Source organism: Neovison vison, chromosome 3 (genome assembly GCF_020171115.1).
Source record: "Neovison vison isolate M4711 chromosome 3, ASM_NN_V1, whole genome shotgun sequence".
NCBI lineage: Eukaryota > Metazoa > Chordata > Mammalia > Carnivora > Mustelidae > Neogale > Neogale vison.
The window spans coordinates 67,083,527-67,103,624 of NC_058093.1; the positions used below are offsets into that span (position 1 = coordinate 67,083,527).

Genomic DNA, 20,098 nt, shown 5'->3' on the forward strand with positions numbered 1-20,098 from the left:
GAGTTAGCATAGATCCCACATGGTCAGGGCTCAGCCCTAAAGACTGCCCCCATCTCAGATGCCAGCCACAAAAGAGGTACCCAGGCTACCCACACTTCTCTTGCCCAGCCTACAAATTCAGGAGGTTCCACAACCACCCTCAAGTCTGACAATTCACTAGAACAACTCACAGAACTCAGGAAAACACTTTACTTAAATTTTTTTTTTAATTTAATTTTTAAAATTTACGGTGGTTTCGCTGGATAGTAGGTAGGGACAGTGGGAATCTCGTTCATCCATTCATGCGCGTCACTAATTAGATGATGAGGCATTTGGCTACCTTAAGAGAGTCATAGTTACTCCCGCCGTTTACCCGCACTTCATTGAATTTCTTCACTTACACTTTACTTAAATTTACTGGATTAGTATAAAGGTTACAACTCAGGAACAGCCAAATGGAAGAGATTATCCAGGGCAAGATATAGGGGAGAAGGGTGGCACAAAGCTTCCATGCCTTCTTTGGGTATGTCCCCTCCCAGCCTCTCAAAGTGTTCATACCAGAAGTTCTCTGAATCTTGTTGTTTAAGAATTTTTATGACCCAACAATCTCTAGTCCCTCTCTCCTCCCTAGAATTTGGGGTGATAGGGCTGAAAGTTTCTACTCTCTCATGATGTATTTGGTCTTTTTGGTGACCAGCACCCACTGGGAAGCTATCTTGGGCCCTACCTTGAACCACCTGATTAGCAGTTAGGTTTGGTTGAAGGGGACTTTTCTGTGACTGACAAAAGATGGTCCTACTGCTGCTATGATTCAGGAAGTTCCAAGGGTCTTAGGAGCTCTGTGCCAGGAACCAGAGACAAAGACCAATTACATGTTTTTTTATTATACCACACCCACTAATCTTCTTGATACATAAAGAGCCCCTAGGAGTGAACCAAACAAATAGGCAAAGGATATGGGCTGGTCACAAAAAAGAAAATATGAATAACTTTAAACATATGAAAAGATCTCAGCCTCACTCATAATAAAATAAATGCAAGTTAAAACTACACTTGGTCTTGAAACCAAGACTGTTCTCGTATGTTTCCGATTGGCAAAAACCCAACATACCCTATTAGTGAGGCTATAGGAGAACAGGCACTTTCGGGGATTGGTCCAGTCCTTACGAAAGCAATTTGGTACTACCTATCCTATTTATAAATGTATTTATCCTTGACTTCAGCAATCCATTTCTAGAAATTTATTCTATAGACGAGCCTACATGTAAATATAATGCCCTATGTATAGGGTTATTCATTGCAGTATACTCCTTATGTACCCATCAATACGAGACTGGTTAAATTGACTCTGGTACATCCCTACAATGGACCAAGCAGCGGTGAAAAGGTTGAAGAAGTTCTCAGTGTACGGAAATGGAAAGATTCCTTAGATAAACCATTCAATGAACAAAAGGAAGGTGTGCAGTGGTGGATATTATATGAAAACCATCCCTGAACATACTGTGCTATGAATTCTTCACTCTCACTCCTTTTTCTGTGTCAGTGCATTGTCATCAGTGGAGAAAGTGGCTCTGGGAAGACAGAAAGTGCCCACCTGATTGTTCAGCATTTGACTTTCTTGGGAAAGGTATCGACCACCTGTTTTATGTGTCATGGCTAGAATCCTTGCCAGTGTAACTGCATATTTTATAAATGATGGAACGACTGGTTTTTATTAGTTGTTATGTAAAAACCTTCCATCTTTATTATGTTTACTTCCTGATAGCGAGGCCTCTTAAGATGTCAGCATGCCATCCCTCTTTCACGTAGTGAGGAAAATAATGCCAGCACGAATTTACTAGATTATCAGCAATTAATTTTTTATGTTTTCAGTGTAATAGAAACATTTAGCCATTAAGTAGCAAAAGTGGTTAAACACTAGGAACAGGCTCAAGGAAAGCCACTAAGGCGATTAAAGGATTGGAAAACAGAAATCTTTGAGCAAAACTTGAAGGGAATGGAAATTTTTAGCTTGGTGAAATGGACATTGAAGGAATGACTTAAAAATAGTGTAGCAGTTTCTTAGACTCAGAATTAGTGTATTATGAGACTAAGAATTTAAGGAGTATTTTCTACAGATGAGGTTTATTGAATGTTATAATGGATGACTGAGAAAAGTTATGGGATCTCTCTATTTAAAACTCTTTCTAAACTGTTTAGGCATTTTATCTGTCAAGGATTTTAAGTGAAGTGTGACTGGATGTAAAAATTGAAAACCTAATCTAGCCCCATCTGATACCCGTGCACCTGGGGAGTTGCTCGTCTGAGAAAACAGTGCTGGTGGTTGATGCTAATTTCCCCAAGTGAAGTTCTTCCCAAAAGGATAATGTGAATTTGTGGGGGGCAGGGAGGGGTGCCTGGCAATTTTGCTAAGATCATATTTCTGGAAGCTCCTCTTGACTGTTGTCTATTTGGCACAGGCCAGTAACCAGACCTTGAGAGAGAAAATTCTGCAAGTCAACTCCCTGGTGGAAGCCTTTGGAAATGCATGCACTGCCATCAATGACAATTCCAGCCGTTTTGGAAAATATCTGGAAATGATGTTTACACCAACCGGAGCTGTGATGGGGGCAAGAATGTCTGAGTATCTCCTTGAAAAATCCAGAGTTATAAAACAGGCAGTGTAGGTGCATGATTTTGCCACTCTATTTTTGCTCTGCAAGATAGACCAGGAGGCTTTGGTCATCTTAATGGCCCCGTTTCACCTTTTTCTTAGCATCCATGCCCCAAAACCCACCCCCAGGCTATCCAAGAACAAGGAATTATTTAAGCAAAGGATAAGTGATCATTTTTAACCTTAAAAATATTTGCGGACCAAGTACAAGGGTTTGGGTGGGAGTACTTTGGAATTAGTATGCCCATATTTTGGTTATGCCAGGGAGAATTTAAAACATTGTGAACACTTTTAAAAATCATTAGGTACCAGGGCACCTGGGTGGCACAGCTGGTTGAACATTCAGCTCAGGTCACGATCTCAGAGTTGTGAGATCAAGACTCGCTTCGAGCTCCACACTTGGCATGGAATCTGCTTGAGAGTCTCTCTCTCTCTCCTTCTCCCTCTCCCCTGCCCCCATTCTCCCTCTCAAATAAGTAAATATGTCTTCAGAAAAAACTCACTAGATACCTTAAAATTGAACTATTAAAAAAAGCATTGGTCATATTCCACATACCACTTTTTGTCCCTAGATTGAAAAGGAAAAAAAAAATGATTTTGTTTTAAGAAGAGCAGTCTAGCGACAGGATCAATAGTATGGAATTCTCTGGATTCAAATGCTGGCGGCTCTGACATTTATTGCCCTTGGTTATGTCACTTAACCTCTCTGTGATTTACCTGTGAAATGGAGATGCCAGTAGTACCTACCTCTTGGGTTTGCTGTGAAGATTAATGATTTCATGTATATAAAGTTACTTTAAAAAGTGCCTTGTGCAGTACAGGTTATTAGAGGGCTATCCATGCTTTTTATTATTATTGCAGGACCCTAGACTTCCTTAGGAACATGGTCCATTCATGTATTTTCAGTAATTATCTACTGAATGCTTGGTGTTTGCTAGTGTTGCGCTCCCTGCTGGAGTTGCAGGAGTAAGCAAAATAGACAAGGCGGCAGTATTCATGGAGCTCAGAATGGGTGGGGGTTGGGGAGGAGGGAGGATCACAGGCATTAAACAAATAAATAAACTTAAAGGCAAAAGGATTAGGATAAGTCCTAGGAAACAGTAAAAGGTGCTGTGAAGGTAAAAGAATAGAAGGAAGGGCACATAAGCTAGACCAGGAAGAGAGGGGCTCCCTGTGTATGAGACAGTTAATCTGAGACTGAGGATCACTACGGATTGGCAAACAAGGTGGTGCTCCTCCCAATAAGGGAGACAGGTAAAGATGAACCTGAGACCAGATCATCTGGTCTGGGCTTTGGAACAAGGCTGGGGATTTTGAACCTTTGAACCTAAAGGCAGTATGGGTATGCCTGGGTGGCTCAGTCAGTTAAGTGTCTGCCTTTGGCTCAGGTCATAATCTCGGGGTTCTGGGATTGAGCCCTGCATCAGGCTCCCTGCTTAGTGAGGAGCCTGCTTCTCCCTCTCTTTCTGCTGCTCGCCATGCTTATGCTCTCTCGCTCACTCTCTCTGTCAAATAAATAAATAAAATCTTCAAGAAAAATAAAGGCAGTAGGAAGCCATTTAATGTTTTCAAGCAGAGGAGTCACAAAACCCAAGTTGCATTTCAAATGACTGCTCTGGCTTCAGTGGGGAGAATGGATTGGAGATGCAGTAGGGATCCTGTTGAGACCATTAGGAGGCTGTCTGTTGCCAGATCCCTGTGAGGCAGAATGTTGGCCTGGACTGAAAGCATAGCAGTGGAAAGAGGTGGAAAGAAGTCGATGAATCTGAGAGCTACTGTGCAAGGACAGTCCACAGCACTTGTTCCAGGGTCAGAACTCAAGCGTCCTCCTCTGTCATACATTTGCAGTTTCCTCACAAAATAGGGGCTGGCGTGCAAATTAAACAAATGAACAAAAAGACAGAGTGAGAGTTATTTTAGCTTCCCTATGGCTTCTTGATTAATTTTTATGATGTCCCTTGCTTCTTTCTCCCCAAATTAGGGTGATTTTAAAGTTTATGGAGCTACCTCTGACGTAATGGAAAATACAGTTTTCTGGGTACAAATGTAAAGTGGTCTTTTGCAAAGATAATATGAAGAGGGTTCCAATCACAGCTATGTCATTTGTTGTATATATCACTTAATATAATATCCTCATACCTTACTTTCCTTATATGCAAAAAGGGCATAATAAAATCACCCATACAGGGCTATTATGAGAATCAAATGAGATATGTGATTTATACCAAACATAGAATCTGAAACATAATAGGTATCTAATATACCATAACATTATGATTATTAAATTTGTTCAATACGACAGCAGTGCTGAGGTAAAATAGACTGAAGATATTGGATGAGGGAAGAAAATGGGGCTTGTGAAGGTCCTGTTCACCTAAGCTTTCTTGTCTGCTCCCTTCCAGGCACATGAGGGATTTCCCTTTTAGGTATGCTGGGGTTGGATGTGGTCATATGACCAGTTCTAGCAAATGAGCATTTAATGGCAAGACCCTCTGGCAAAGTGCGAGATGGTGGCTGCTTCATAAGCCTGGGCCCATGAGTGACTATGATGAGCACAGCCCCCTTCCCTTTGCTAGCCCTCAGTGGACATGTACTCTGAGCAAGAAGTGAACTTCTGTTAAGCCACTGACATTTTTAGGATGTTTGTTATTGCAAGCAAACCTAGCCAAACCAGATATATACAGGGAAGAAAACTAAATTGAATTTATGCTAGGGGTAGATATTGGTAAGCAATGTTCAGAAGAATTGAGAACTAGAAATATCTGCAAAAAAAAAAAAAAAACATAAGAAGGCAAGACCAATATGGGTCAGCCAAAGCCAGCATGTTGTTATCAGAGCTGAAAAAATAAGTGGCATTTGTACCAGGCATACTGATTCATAAAGCCCCAAAAAGGCTTTACCATCTCTGTGAATAGATGTATAGTTACTAGATGCTCAAGTTAGATATCTGGGAGGCAGAATCCAGATCCCTTTCCCTCACTGCCTTCAATCATTCTCTCAGGATGTTCTCTTACTTATTCCTCAAAATAGACCTTTAAGCTTACCCTTGTTCCCCATCATCACTAGCATTGCTACCTATCCAAGTCACTTGCTGTCTCACCTGGACCTCCTTGTATCCATTCTGGCTTTTTATAGTCTAGTCTTCATCCTGCAGCTAGAAGGTACTTTTTTCAACATGGATCTCCTCATGCCATATACTTACAGTGCAATGTGGGTCCAGTTTAAAATGCTTCAAAGAATTCTAACTTCCGAATTAACAAGGTCCTCATTATGGCCTAACAAGGCTTGGTGTGGGCTGGCCCTGCCCACCTGCCCACCTGCCCACCCCCTTCTCACTAGCTTTTTGTTGTTGTTGTTGTTCTATGTGGGTATCATGCTCAGAGCCCTTGTGTATATGTTGCTCCCTGTCTTTGGAATGCTTTCTCCCTTCTTTCTGTAGCTCCTTCCAGGCCCTTCTCATGTTTCAGTGTTTGGCTTAAGTGTTATTTCCTTAGAGAGTCCTTCTCCTGACTTGACAAAAGTAGGCCTAATCCCCCAATACTGTTCTTCGTGTCAGCCTTTTGTTTGTTTCAAAGCCCTCATCACAGGTTTCCTTGTTTCCTCAAACTCTGTCACTAGAAGGAAAGCTCCAGAAAGCATGAAATCTTCTAGTCTTATATTCCTGGCACCATGGTGCCATCCCACCATGATTGGCACTTGGTAAACTTATTAGTTGAGGGAACAAATGAGTACGAAATGGCAAGCAGAGGCATCTAGAATATAGGACAGGAGTAAGAATACAGGAGAAGAGCTTTGATACAATAAATAACCAAAGGAAGACCAGAATACCTAGGAGAAACTGAAGGGAAGAGTGGGGCCCATGTCACAGAAGAGAACAAGAAAAAAAACAAGATTTCTTTCCATAGAGCTAAGTTGGCCAAGGTGAGGATTTGCCAAATCCTAGGGATATCAACAAAAGAGACTGTCTTCCAGAGGAAGGAAAGGGACCCAGAGCAGAGCATTTTCAAACTGTCTGTGCCAAAGGACCAGTTAAAAATTTCTCAATCCATTGTGAACTAAGACCTTGTAAAACATAATGGAAATGAATTATCCAAAAAATTATCATACTCATGGATGTCATGGCAATGTCGCGTGGTATAAAATATCTAGACATGTACACTGACAGCAATCCACAGACCACACTTAGAGTAACACAGATCGGAAAGGACCTTGGCCCTGATGGCTAAAAGAGGGTGGACAGCAGGAGACCAGGGAACTGGTGCATGCCACTTTGAAAGAATATAGGTTTGAAAGAGTGGAGACCTCAGTAGTGGGACCAGTTCTGCTCCTAACTTGCCATAGGACTGGAGACCCACTTCTTGTCTGGGGCCCCAATAAAATAGGGAGATTGGCTGATAGCTCTCTAAGCTGGATAGCAGTTGTCTCTTAAACAATGTGGACTACAAATAGAAAGTAAGTGGCACAGAGGCATAGTCATTTGGGCTGTACTAGAAAGATCTTTAAACATTTGTAACCTGAGCTGTTATGTATGAATGTTCCATTCTCTGAAACCTACTTCTGTGTAAAGATAAGTGTGTTTAATAATGTGACACTGTGACAATTACTATACTAATCCTATCACTATTCCTATTCTATAATTGGGTTGTGGCCTATTTAATTTGCATATTTGAAAATCAAATTTGCCACAGGATAATATTTTTCATTGAACAGAAATGGTATAAATTACTTGAAACACAGAAGCAGAATATGTTATTAATAATATCCCCTCCCCCCTTTTTCAGGGGAGAGAAAAATTTTCACATATTTTACTACATTTATGCTGGTCTTTATCACCAGAAGAAACTTTCTGAGTTCAGACTTCCTGAGGAAAAGCCTCCTAGGTAAGTGTCAGGGGTTTTAGTTGTTGATTTTTAATGAATGTGTAACTAGTATTTGAGAAAACTTAGAAATAAATGGAAATGTTTTTCCTAACTGGTTACTGATAGTCTCTTAAGTTGAAATACCCAGGATAAGATGGCGGGAACTATGTCTCACCATTTTCATTTTCAAGAAAGTTCGGAAACTTAACTGTAGCCATTTTACTCAACTGTGTGTGCCATTATTATACTTCACTATTAGACTGAAAGGGAATTGCCCTGTCGAAGAAGGAGCCCAGTGACGGCCTGGTATTTGGGGGCCATTTGCCAACACAATGCTCATTGTATTTGGTCCTACCCCATTTAGGTATATAGCCGATGAAACTGGAAGGGTGATACATGACATAACTAACAAGGAGTCTTACAGAAGACAATTTGAAGCAATTCAGCATTGCTTCAGAATTATAGGGTTCACTGACAAGGTAAGTGATTGCCAAGAGAAAAAGAAACTCAAGTGTTCATATTCTTGGATCAATGTGAGTGAAGATATGAATGTTCTAACTTGGAGGAGGATCCTTTCTTTTCCCCTGTCATCTGATCATGTATAAGTTCTTGCTCCTCAGAATATGATTGGAGGCCGGAAATACTGTCTTCACCTGGGAGCTTGTTAGAAATGCAGACTCTCAGGGCACCTGGATGGCTCAGTCAGTTAAGTGTGACTTTTGATTTCAGCTCTGGTCATGATCTTAGGTTCATGGCATCAAACCCCAAGTTGGACTCCACACTCAGTGGGGAGTTTGCTTGAGACTCTCTCTCTCTTCCTCTGCCTTTCTCTGTCCCGCATGCTCTCTCTCTCTCTCTCAAATACATAAATCTTAAAAAAAAAAAAAATCAGGCTCAAAAATGTAACTGTATGACTGTATGACTCAGTTAGTTAGTTAAATGTCTGACTCTTGATTTTGGCTCAGGTCATGATTTCAGAGTAGTGGGTTCAAATCCCATGTTGGACTCCATGCTGGGTGTGGAGTCTGCTTAAGATTTTCTCTCCCTCTGCCCCTCCTCTCTAAAAAGAAGGAATGCAGACTTGTAGACTCCCAGGCCCATATGAGAATGGCTGAACCAGAATCTGATTTTAAACAAGATGCACAGGTGAATATTAAAGTAGAAATACTGTCGTAACAGCCTCATACCTGCAAATTGTTCCCGTTGTCACCAGTTCACTACAGCTATGATAACAAACACCAAAGCAATACTGCCCTTTTCTTGAGTTGAGGTTGTTCCAGGCATTAAAGTGAATTGTGTAATAGAAGTATGGGGATATGTAAGTTACACTCAGCCACAGAAATATATTTATGCTAGTAGCTCCTTCTGCACCAAAACAAATTAATTTGAAGCTTTTCAACTTTCTTGCAGTCACTTCCTTCTCTGTGGTACACAGATGCACAAGATTACTTCTAGCTCTAAGTATTGTACTATTCTAATCTTTCTAGATACAGGCTGTCTCTATTAAATATATGCCAGGGGTGACAGAAGATATTTATAACCCTAGGTTCAAATATTATTCTGTGATACATTTATGCCATAGTTTCTGGGCTTCTTGCCATCAATTTGGCAAAATACACAGATTCTTTTGCTTTTCCCACAAAGGTGGTGAATGATTAGGAGGTAGGTGAGATTGTTAAATCTTAAGGGATTAGATTACAAAACACTCCAGTTACCCTGGGACAGCCACTCTGGGTAAAGGATTGCTTCTGTAATCTAATGAGTTTGGCCAGCCCTTCCCTCCCCAGCATGGCTGATTTTAGTCATAATAATACCTTCCTTTTTTCTAAGCAGCTGTTAATTTTCTCTTTTGGCCTCCCACTGACTTTAGACTGACAGACAGTGGAAAATCCCAAAGGACAGATAAAAACAGAACTGTATTTCCCTTGGCTCCTTAGAGGAGAGCAATTAAACAGGTTCAAGCCTTATTAAAGGGCCCTTATGGTTATCAATTTATGGAGCTGGTTATTATCAAGATGCATCACCAGAAGAGTCCAAGCGTGGTGGACATGGCAGTAGAGCAATTTAAAGTCACCTGGGTCATGCCAAAGTGTTCAGGGGCATCCTGCCTTAAAAGGGTACAGGATAAAAGGATAGAGAGTTAGCTGTAAGGTTAATAACATTTGGCTTTCTGGGTGCCTGGGTGGCTCAGGTGGTTAAGTGTCAGACTCTTTATTTTGGTTCAGGTCATGATCTCAGGGTCATGCTCCAGGTCAGGCTCCATGCTCAATGTGGAGTCTGCTTGAGATTCTCTCCCTCTCTCTCTCTTCCCTCTGCCCCTCTTCCTGCCTGTGTGCATGCACATTCTCTTTCTCTGAAATAAATAAAAATCTTAAAAGTATTTTGCTTTCAATGAGTGTAAAGATAGTTATAGAATACTGTGAAGAGATTGGTCCTAGCCCTAAAAGAGGGTTATAATGGCTCTTTTCTAATAATAGAAATATAGTGCAAATAGTAATCAAACAAGTGCTATTTTAAGAAAACAAAATTAAAAACAAAAATTAAATATGCTACGTATGTGTCCTTGAAGTAAGCTGTCTCTAACCCTTGTGGAAGAAAAGTGGAGTAGAAATGAATGAATGAATGAATAAATATGAAAAGAAAGAAATGTAAACAGTGATAAACATACTTGATTTCTCTCTGATCTGGACTGTAAAATGAATAACCAGAATGTAAGTGTATGTATATGCATTAATGTTCACCATGTCCCATATTAATTCATATTGGAAATAAACTTATGTCAGTTAGCAACCTTGGAAACGGAAGGAAGAGGCTGGCTCATATCTCCCTGACCCTAAATTTTTTGGTTATATCTTTGTCTGTGTTTCTACAGACAACCTTTTTTTGCTGAATTCACTCAATTCACTTTATAAACTCAAAATAGTTTGGCTAAATTCAGAGACTCAGTAGAATGTAGTCAGGGAGCAGATGCCAAATAGCTGATGTATCAGAACCTTTTCTTAAGTTTATCTGAGGGACATTTCTAGACAGAACTTAAATGAACTGGTCAATTTAATCAAAATTATGGTCACCCTTCTTTCTTATAATGTCATTAGTTCCCTGCAGAAACGTTCATAGTATTACTCAGATTCTCTCAAACTCTTACAGCAAAATTTTATGAGTAGCAAACCTCAGTGTGGACTCGGGAGCATGAATTTTAATTCTGGGACACCAGCCAAAAGTATCTGAAAGAACACTTGACCCTGACTTTATTGTAAAGAAGCCTCCCTGGTAGAAGGGGACTTCCACTAACAATGATGGCTCTTTGCAGGGTATTGGGCAGGGGTGAGGGGTGGGGTGGGTTTATACCTAAAACCCTATTGTGAAGATCCAGACTTTTGGAGTCCTATTTTTTTTTGAGTCAACCATATTATTTTGCTTAATAATATGCTTGTCTTACTGGTATATGATTTATCATAACATATTTGTATTTAATACTACATGAAAACATTTTTGGTAGATGATCTGCATGATGGTCAACATTGGGTATTTACTACAGATGAAGAGATTAAGGAGAAGGTTTTGAGATTAGGGCAGAATTTTCTCCCTTTCTTCAAGATAAATGATGAATTTGGGGGAGTATTGCTGAAGAGAGACTGAAGGGTTATATGTGAAAATATAAATTGGGGATATCCAATGTCTTAATGACAGAAAATAGGACTTAGCATTGACTTTTTTTATACTACTTTATTGATGTATGATTGATACACACCCCACCCCCCAATTTTTTAAACCAGTCATTGTCTTTCAAGATACAAATATTGTGAGCCTTTGAAAAGGAACCTGAAGATAGATGTTGGGATAGAGCACATAAGGGAGAAGACCCTTTAATTGGATCTAATGTACTTTAGGGCAGAATTGGTTAAAAAAAGGAGAGAGAGACCTATAAAATGGAAACAAGGTAAAGAGACACTGAGAGGACAGGTCAGTTCCTAGGAAGGTATTGGGAAACAACTACCATGAAAGGGCTGTAAACCATGCTGGGAGCAATTTCCTTAATCAGCTCCAGGCTAACAGAAAACCCAGGTACTTTTCAATTTTCTACTTAGCCTCAACTTTATTGAAAGAATACCTAAAACAGTGAAAGGAGTGTCTCCTGAGAAAAAGAAAAAAGGAGGGGCGCCTGAGTGGCTCAGGTCATGATCCCAGGGTCTGGGATAGAGCCCTGCATCGGGCTCCCTACTCAACAGGGGGTCTGTTTCTCCCCCTCGTTCTGCCTGTCACTCCCCGTACTTATGCTCTCTCTCTTTCTTCTCTGTCAAATAAATAAAACCTTTTTAAAAATCTTTAAAAAGAAGAAGAAGAAGAAGAAAGCAGCAGCTGCAGCAGCAAAGACCCCATTCTACTGATTGTTGGTGAAAACGAATTCATACTGACCAGCAATGAATTGGGAAACCAGCTAGAGGAGTCATTAATCTTCTTGATAGTATTTCCTGTCCTGAATGACATTATTTTGGTTTATCATATAGTAAGTTGGAAACCTAAGAAATAAAAAGATAGAGCATCATAGCGAGATTTGGTAGCAAAGACAGGGATGCCAGGAAAGGATGCATAGCTGGAGACCAGGCAAGAGGAAATGAGCAAAGTCAGGAAGGTGAAAAATCAGGCTAGTGTAGGAAGAAAAGAAGAGGCTTGATCAAGAAGTTCTGTGTGTGGGTGGCAGGGGAGGAGAGGTGTAATCCCTCAGATGAACATACTACTGATTATCTTTTACCATACAGTACATGGGTGATGTATTGATCAAGGTAATGAGGTCTGTCATGTTAAATCCAGACTAGTCCCAGAAAACCCATTTAGTAGATGTTCTTCTTATCCAGTCTTCAGTTGTGTGATTAAAACAGTGATTTTTGACACACAAAAAAATGACATCTTGCCTTTGATTTAGAAGTTTGAAGAACAGTATTTATCTATAGTAGAAGCCTGGTTAAAATCCTCATTTGTCTTTGTAGCATTATCAGGTATCCAGCAGATGTCACTATTACAGTCGGTGTTCAGTGGAGGGCTCACTTTGGGAACAGTCCTTTATCAGTGGTCTAATGAGAGTTCCTATTAGTTTGCTGCTATGTATAGTACTAAATCAAGTTTCTCACTTGAGTGTATTTTGTGGAAATACTTTTCTCCATCTATAAGCATAAGATGCAGAAATTTCCTGGCTGCATATTTGTCTCACCTACAGGAAATGCATATGTTTAAATAAGTAAATACACTTTTTTTTTAAAACCATTAATGCTACTTATGTATTTAACTTTCAATATAAAAATAGGACTTAGATAATCTACACTTACTCACAATACTTCTGACATAAAATGCGTGGAGGTTTTTTCCCCCTCACACCAATTCTCCTACAATTCGGTTCATTTCTGATACTGTCTACCTGGCGTTAACATCAGATCACACAAGTCAGGGGCTCAGTTCCACAAGATTGTCCCCACTTCTGACACTAATTGCAAGCCCCAGGGTTCACCTACTGACCAAGTGGCTACAAAATGGGAGGTGTAGAGCGCCAGGACCCCAAACTTGAGTTTAATAATTGGATAGAAGGACTCAGAAAATTTGGGAAAACAGTTTACTTAGTATTACTGGTTTATTATAAAGGATGCAACTCAGGAATAGCCAAATGGAAGAGATGCATAGGGCAAGGTAATGGGAAAGGGAGTACCACCTTCTCTCACCACTTCTCACAACCTGAAAGTATTCTGGACCTCATCGATTAGAGATTTATTCCATTACATAGGAATAAATGATTAAGTTATTGTCAGTTGGTGATTAACTCATGGAAGTCCATGGTTCAGCTAAAAATTCCAACCCACATGTGTGCTCTCTAGCAACCGGCCCCATTCCCCAAGAGTTACTTCATTGGCACAAACTCAGTTACGGTTGAGGGGCTTATTGTGAATAAGAGGATACTCCTTTAACACCTGTTACTCATAATTCCATGTATTGTCTAGCTCTTGTGCGAGAAATCAGTACGAAGACCAAATGTATGTTTTTGTTATATCACAATATCACAGATAATTTCTAGTGAGTCAGAGTATTTTCCGACCTCATTCATAAATCTGTACTCCATTATTTAACTTCAAAATGTTCAATGTCCCTGATAACTATTTCATAAAATCTATATTCAAAAGTGGTAAAGGAAACTCTCCTCTTTCATTTTGAAGAAAGAACATACCTGAATTTAGAGCTGGTATTAGTTAGGGTAAATGGCTAAAAGTGGCTTAAAGAACAAAGAAGATCAGTGGTCCCTTATGGAAGCATTTCAAAGTGAGAGGTTCATGTTGCAGAACAACTTTGTTCCATGCAGTCATTGGTCTCAGGAATCCTAGACAACTGTGTGGGAGGCTGGGTTGTTGGGAGGTCCAGCCAGCAATAATGGGAAAGAAAGCATGGAGGAAGCATGTTTGCTTCTGTAAGGCTAGGCTCTGAATTCGCCCACAACATCCTACTTGCTCCCTTGTTGGGAATTGAGTTCCACTGCCTAACTGCAAGGGAGCTTTAGAAATTTGTTCGTGTGCCGGGAAAGAGGGGGTGTTGGACTTCGGTGGACAGCTAGCAGTGCTAGTGGCTTGTTGGTTGGATTGGCCGCGACCAAACACAGTTCTTGCTGTCCTTTTCAGGAGGTGCACTCAGTGTACAGAATTTTGGCTGGGATTTTAAATATTGGAAGCATTGAGTTTGCGGCTATTTCCTCTCAACATCAAACTGATAAAAGTGAGGTGCCCAATGTTGAAGCTTTGGAAAATGGTAATTGTTTGGTATCTGTGCCCTGTGTAGCCAAATTGCATGTTTCTTTCACTTTGGTGGTTTTCATCTTGGTAGTTTCTCGAGATGCTGTGAAATAGAGTGTGAGTGTTTTCACTAACTAGGATTTTCCAAAGGATGACTTGTGGAACATCAATATTCTTTCCATAAGCTCTGCCAAAAAGAATTCCATAGCAGGTCTAGCAGTGGTGTCAACACTGGCTACTTTTGAAAATCATCTACAATTTTTTGAAAAAATGCAAGAGGTGGATCCCTGTCTGAATCCACACTGTATCAGCAGCTACAGGGGACAAGCAGGCACCTGTTTAAAGTTCTAAGGGTAATAATGATGACACAAGGAATGAGAATCCTGAATTAGAAAAAAAGTGATTTAAATAAGCATCTGCAGCATCTTTTACTGCTTTTAATAAACTAAGATGCTTCATGACCCTTGAATACAGTTCCCAACTCTTTGACCAAAGATCATCTCCTCTCACTGTTTCTCAGCAAACACCTGTGAAGAGCTTTCAGAACCACTTGGGAGATACTGTATCCATCCAGATACTTCTTGGGGTTAGGGACCTGGCTTCCTTGCTTTTGCATCTGAAGTGCCTAGGCAGAGCCTGGCACATTGTAGATGTTGAGTCAGTGCTGGCTGAACAGATGGGTGGATGGATGAGTACATTATCTCGTGTCATCATTACCCTTTATTGCAGCTGCCTCCGTTCTCTGCATCAGTCCTGAAGAACTCCAAGAGGCCCTTATCTCATACTGTGTGGTCACCCGTGGTGAGACCATCGTCCGAGCCAATACTGTCGATAGGGCTGCAGATGTCCGAGATGCCATGTCCAAAGCGCTGTATGGGAGGCTCTTCAGTTGGATTGTCAATCGCATCAATACACTCTTGCAGCCAGACAAAAGCATATGGCAAGTTCCCTCGGGAAGCAGAGGCCTTGGGAGAGCTGTCAGTGGCCCTGATGTCTCTCAGGATGTACAAGAGGAAGTGTTAGGTCCTCTCCTGAGTTTTCCTTTAGTGAAGCTCTCAGGTCTTTTCCTTTGAAAGGAGAAGGGGATCCAGGAGAATGGAAGAGGCACATGACTGACAGCTATCATAGTTTAGTGTTTAAGAGAACAGGCTTATCTGGGAGCTGGGCCAACTGGGTTTGCATTTTAGCTGTATAGTTTGATTGGCTCCCATGTTCTAAGTCACAGTTTTCTCCTCTGTAAAATGAGGGTCATAATATCCTCCTCATAGTGTTGTTTCATGAAAAGTTTTAGAGCTCCATGTCTTATAATATTACTGCTGCTGCTACTACTACCTTTTGTTTCCTAAGCATTAGTGGTTTCTATGTTGTGAAAGAATTAACAACATCAAATTCTAGAGTATTCTTCCAATTAAGTCCAATGGTGGGAAGGTCGAAGAATGAATGGGCAGCAGTTCTAGCCCCTTCCAACCGAGTGGTTCCTCCCTAATCTCTATATGGAGCTTCTAAGTGAGATTTTAAAGGACTCCACTGCTTAAAAAAAAAAAAAAAAAAAAGTTGGAAATACTGTTGAAAGACTGTAGGAAGGACTGGTATAAGACACAAACTGTTTCTTCCTTTAGAGGCAGCTGAATGCTGCTTTCCACAGGTTGGTAAATGCATGGGCCCATACATTTTCATCATCTTGTGATGAATGTTTCCTCCCCTAAAAAGCATTTTTCTTTTCTCTCATGCAGTAGTGCAGATGATGGTATTAATGTGGGGATCTTGGATATTTTTGGATTCGAGAACTTTCAGAGAAATTCATTTGAACAGCTCTGCATAAACATCGCCAATGAGCAAATCCAGTACTATTTCAACCAGCACGTTTTTGCTCTTGAGCAGGTAACAGTGAACTCTGAAGTAATTAAACCTGATGGGGAAGGTGTCTCCAGGCTGCCCACAATTTGAAGCAGAAACCCTGTTAGGCTGAGAGGTTAAAGATTCTAAGGAAAAAACACTGGTGAGACAGTATGTCAAAATAAATAGCTGAAATTTGCCAGAGAAAAAGTCTTGATTTCTGTGGAAAGTCACATTTTCTCTCTTGAGTGGAGCTGGTGACAAGCCAGTTATTTAAATGTTGCTTCAAAACTATTTCATGCACATTGTCCAAAATGCTACATTTTCTTCTACTTTATTTGACTAAAAGCATCTATGTTGTGTCCAGAATGACACAGTATGGACTTGAATTCAGGGCACAGATTCTTGTGTTTCCTAACTCCCAAACAGACCTTCTCCACCCCCCCATCTCCTGCACACCAGATCCCACAGTGACTTGGGAGGGGGTGTGGCTACAGGGAGGCGTAAGCTATGTTCTTGGTTTTCTCCAAATGAAAGTCTTTCCCTTATGAGGTTAATGGTAAATAAAACAGAGTGTGAAGCTCATGTGCCCAAAGGCTAGGAGGACTTCCCCTCCACCCCAGTTTCTACCACAACCCAAAACTTTGTCCTGTATGGAGTAGTTTAACAATGAAATATTCTGACTGAACCCTTTGCTTTAGGAGCGAAGACACGCACACTGCACTGTAATTACATAAACACAAGACATAGAGTAAAAATATCAGTATTGGATTTATCAGTGGAACTGGATAGAGCTCTATCACTCTCCTCTCCCCTCCTACCCTGCACAAAACTCAACCTCTTTTCACTCAGCTCCTTGTATTTATTCCCTGGGAAATCTGGAGTTTTCTAGTTTTTCAGTCTGAGATGATTCCATTATAGAATGCTTTACAGAAAATTAAAGTCTGCTTTCTTCCTGGTTTAAGCCATATTTATCACCAAAATAATTTTTTTTTCAGTTGCCCTTCTATTCCACGTCAGTTTCTAAATTATGACTAACTGAGTTGGTGTTTGGGAGACAGCACTGTCCCTTCTTTTGCTGCTTCAGCTGTCTGCCACAGGTTGCCTGTAGACCAGACTTATACCCAACGCTTCAACAGTGGGGAATGCAGAAGAGCCTTTTACTACAGTCCTAAGACAGCCTATTTCCCACATACAGTCAGCATTGCCAAACACGGAAGAGCACACCGAAGCAGCCTGGTGCTACATAGGCCAGTTTCAGGCTGGAGAGACTCACACAATCTATGTTCCTCCAGATGGAATATCAGAATGAAGGCATTGATGTTATACCTGTGGTGTATGAGGACAATCGCCCACTCCTGGACATGTTCCTCCAGAAACCCCTGGGACTGCTTGCGCTTTTGGATGAGGAAAGTCGATTTCCCCAAGCAACTGATCAGACCCTAGTTGGTAAGTGTCTCTTGGAAAAGGCATAGTACACTCAGGAGAGAACTTGTTTCATTGGTATTTTGACTTGGTATTCTGGCCCTCCCACTAGGTTGTGCAAGTATAGAGTCTGTTTTTAATGAATTGATATCTTCAGTAGATGTCCTCATAGATTTGTGTTTTAAGGCAAACCCATCACCAAGCCCTCTCACTTTCCTGTTGCTGCCAATATCATTTTTATACCTTCTTCTCCCTTATTTTCTATAATCAATACTTGCTTCTTGTCCTTTTCATACCCTTCTGTCATATATCTGCTTGGACCCATCCATGTCTAGTCCAGGTTTCTATAGAAGACTCTTCTGGTCTTTTGGCCTCTAGGTTCATACTTACCCACTCTACCCTAAACATCCCAGCTAATTTAGTCTTTCTAAAACCTCCTTTTCATTAAGTTACTATTGTCTGTAGGATGCCAATAAGACACCTCCTCCTGACATTTAAAGGGCCCTCTACATTTTATCCCCGTCCCTCTAATCATTGGTGTTCCACACAATCTCATCCCACACTGAGATTGTGAGGTGTTTTGGGCAACAAAGCACCAGTCTTTGCATCCCTTCAGTACTTAGCACAGCTCCTCACACAGAGTAGACCCCGAGTTACAACAATAGCAAAAATTATTTATTGAGGGAGGAACAGAAAGCTCTAAGCCTTTTTGCCAGATAGAAAATTGATTGGTGGGAGAGAATCCCTTCTAGGCATTGAAATTGTCACACTTGGTGGTTTTCTTTTACCTATAAAATCATCAGAAGTTGCCACATTAAGTTCATGCCAGGTTTGCTTGACTTCCATGGGATATCTTCATGGTTCTAAAGCTAATTGACCAGAGTTCTGGTGTCATCAGTGTCCATGCTAGGAGTTCTTAGAACAAGAGGTCTTAGGGCATAGCCTGACACTGAAGACAACATGAAACAACTAAGCAAAGACTTGACTGGAAGCCTGTGTCATTTTTCTCTATCATTGTACATACAGTGATAACCTCAGGTTGCCCTGAATATCCCTTATTCTGGGTCACTCCTGGCTCAAGGAGCACTTCTTTGTTTGAAGGAGCTGACAGTTCTCATTGTAACTTGTAAACATGACAATCCACACAGATAAATTTGAAGATAATCTACGAAGCCAATACTTCTGGAGGCCTAAGGGAGTGGAGCTGTGCTTTGGCATTCTGCACTACGCTGGGAAGGTGAGGCCAATGTGTGTCTGTGTCAGTAAACCTGAACTGGACATGGGGTAAGTGTCCCTATTAGCCTGTCTATGCTGCTCACAAAATTGCTTGCCAACTTCCTTCTCCTTTCAATTCTTTAAGAACACCTAATCATAATTCCCAAACTTTCTCCAGGGTTCTGCTTTCAAAAAGTCGCCCCTAGCCAAAAGCCGTTTCTGGCTGGGCTGGCTGCGGTGCTGCCTTCTGCTTCTCACCTGAGCTTTGGCCTAGAAGTGACAGCTCTCCAGAGGGAAAATGTGGTGTCGCGTTCACAGTGCTTAGCCCTGAATGTGCACATTCTGAAGTCACTGGGAAGTGTGCAGGGGAAAGAGGAGGGTTAATATCACAGTGGGGCTTGGTTTTTAGCACTTTCTGTGTCTACAGGGCACCAAAAATGTCTAGACAGAAAGGAAGAAAATTCCCTTCATCATCCAGATGTTAAGCTTTTTTAACACTAACCAAAATTTCCACCTTTCATTATTTATGCCTCAGTCTCATTTCAAGTTTCTGAAGCAGAGGAAGCATAAAGTGACTAATTTGGGAAATTCTCTGGTTCTGCAGCCAACAACTCATTGCTCGAGTTACTCTCAGAGGAGTCATTGGAATTATGGCTAATTTGTTCTCGTGGGGTGTGCTGAGGACCTGGGTCCAAAAAAAGGGTAGCAGTTCAACAAAAGACGCTTTGGGTTATATTGTTGATTCAATAGTAAGATTTATTGAAATTATTTTTTATATTATATAATGGTATTGAAATGAATTTTATCTGACTGGAGGTTGGCTGAAAGGCAATTCTAATATAAGTAAAGAGAATTGTTTTTCTTTTCATATAGTGCATAGTGTATATTTTGGATCTTTGTTAGAAATTGCAACCCATTCACCGTAGCACTGATGTCTGACCATATATTAATGTCCTCCATGTCTGGGATACCCGAATCTATCCTGAGCCCTGCCCCCGTTCCTGTCCTCTTCCTCGCACCTGCCCATCTGTCTATGTGTCCTTTTACTCCAATTTCCTATTCACCCATCTTCCCCTTCTCTCTCTTTCTTGATTTTAAGGGCGGATGGGAAAGGATTGTTTTCTTTCTGGGCTTAGTGTCCTTTCCTGAATTCATTATTTCTCGAGTGTTCATTAAAATTTCTGTGACCTGGATCCCTTCTGTTGTAAGAGCTGAAAATGGCTCCGCATCCCTGAGCAGTCACTCACGTGCAGTGAGTAACTTGGGGAGCTACAACAGTCTGGTGATTATGAGCAGGGAGCCCAAACTGCCTGGGTTTGGAAGCCTGCCTGCCACTTGTGAGATGTGTGACCACAGTCTGTCAT

The 20,098-nt window shown here is 40.9% G+C and overlaps 1 protein-coding gene across 1 annotated transcript in view; it reads left to right on the forward strand.

Annotated features, from left to right (window-relative positions):
* The window catches only part of LOC122902579 (myosin-IIIb), a 105,768-nt gene that overhangs the window by 45,987 nt on the left and 39,683 nt on the right, over positions 1-20,098 (forward strand). The window contains exons 6-14 of the mRNA XM_044242308.1: positions 1,523-1,606; positions 2,439-2,641; positions 7,414-7,512; positions 7,856-7,970; positions 14,148-14,274; positions 14,988-15,198; positions 15,992-16,139; positions 17,390-17,543; positions 18,668-18,756. Of these exons, the coding sequence (XP_044098243.1) occupies positions 1,523-1,606; positions 2,439-2,641; positions 7,414-7,512; positions 7,856-7,970; positions 14,148-14,274; positions 14,988-15,198; positions 15,992-16,139; positions 17,390-17,543; positions 18,668-18,756 (1,230 nt within the window). The remainder of the gene's footprint in view (positions 1-1,522; positions 1,607-2,438; positions 2,642-7,413; positions 7,513-7,855; positions 7,971-14,147; positions 14,275-14,987; positions 15,199-15,991; positions 16,140-17,389; positions 17,544-18,667; positions 18,757-20,098) is intronic.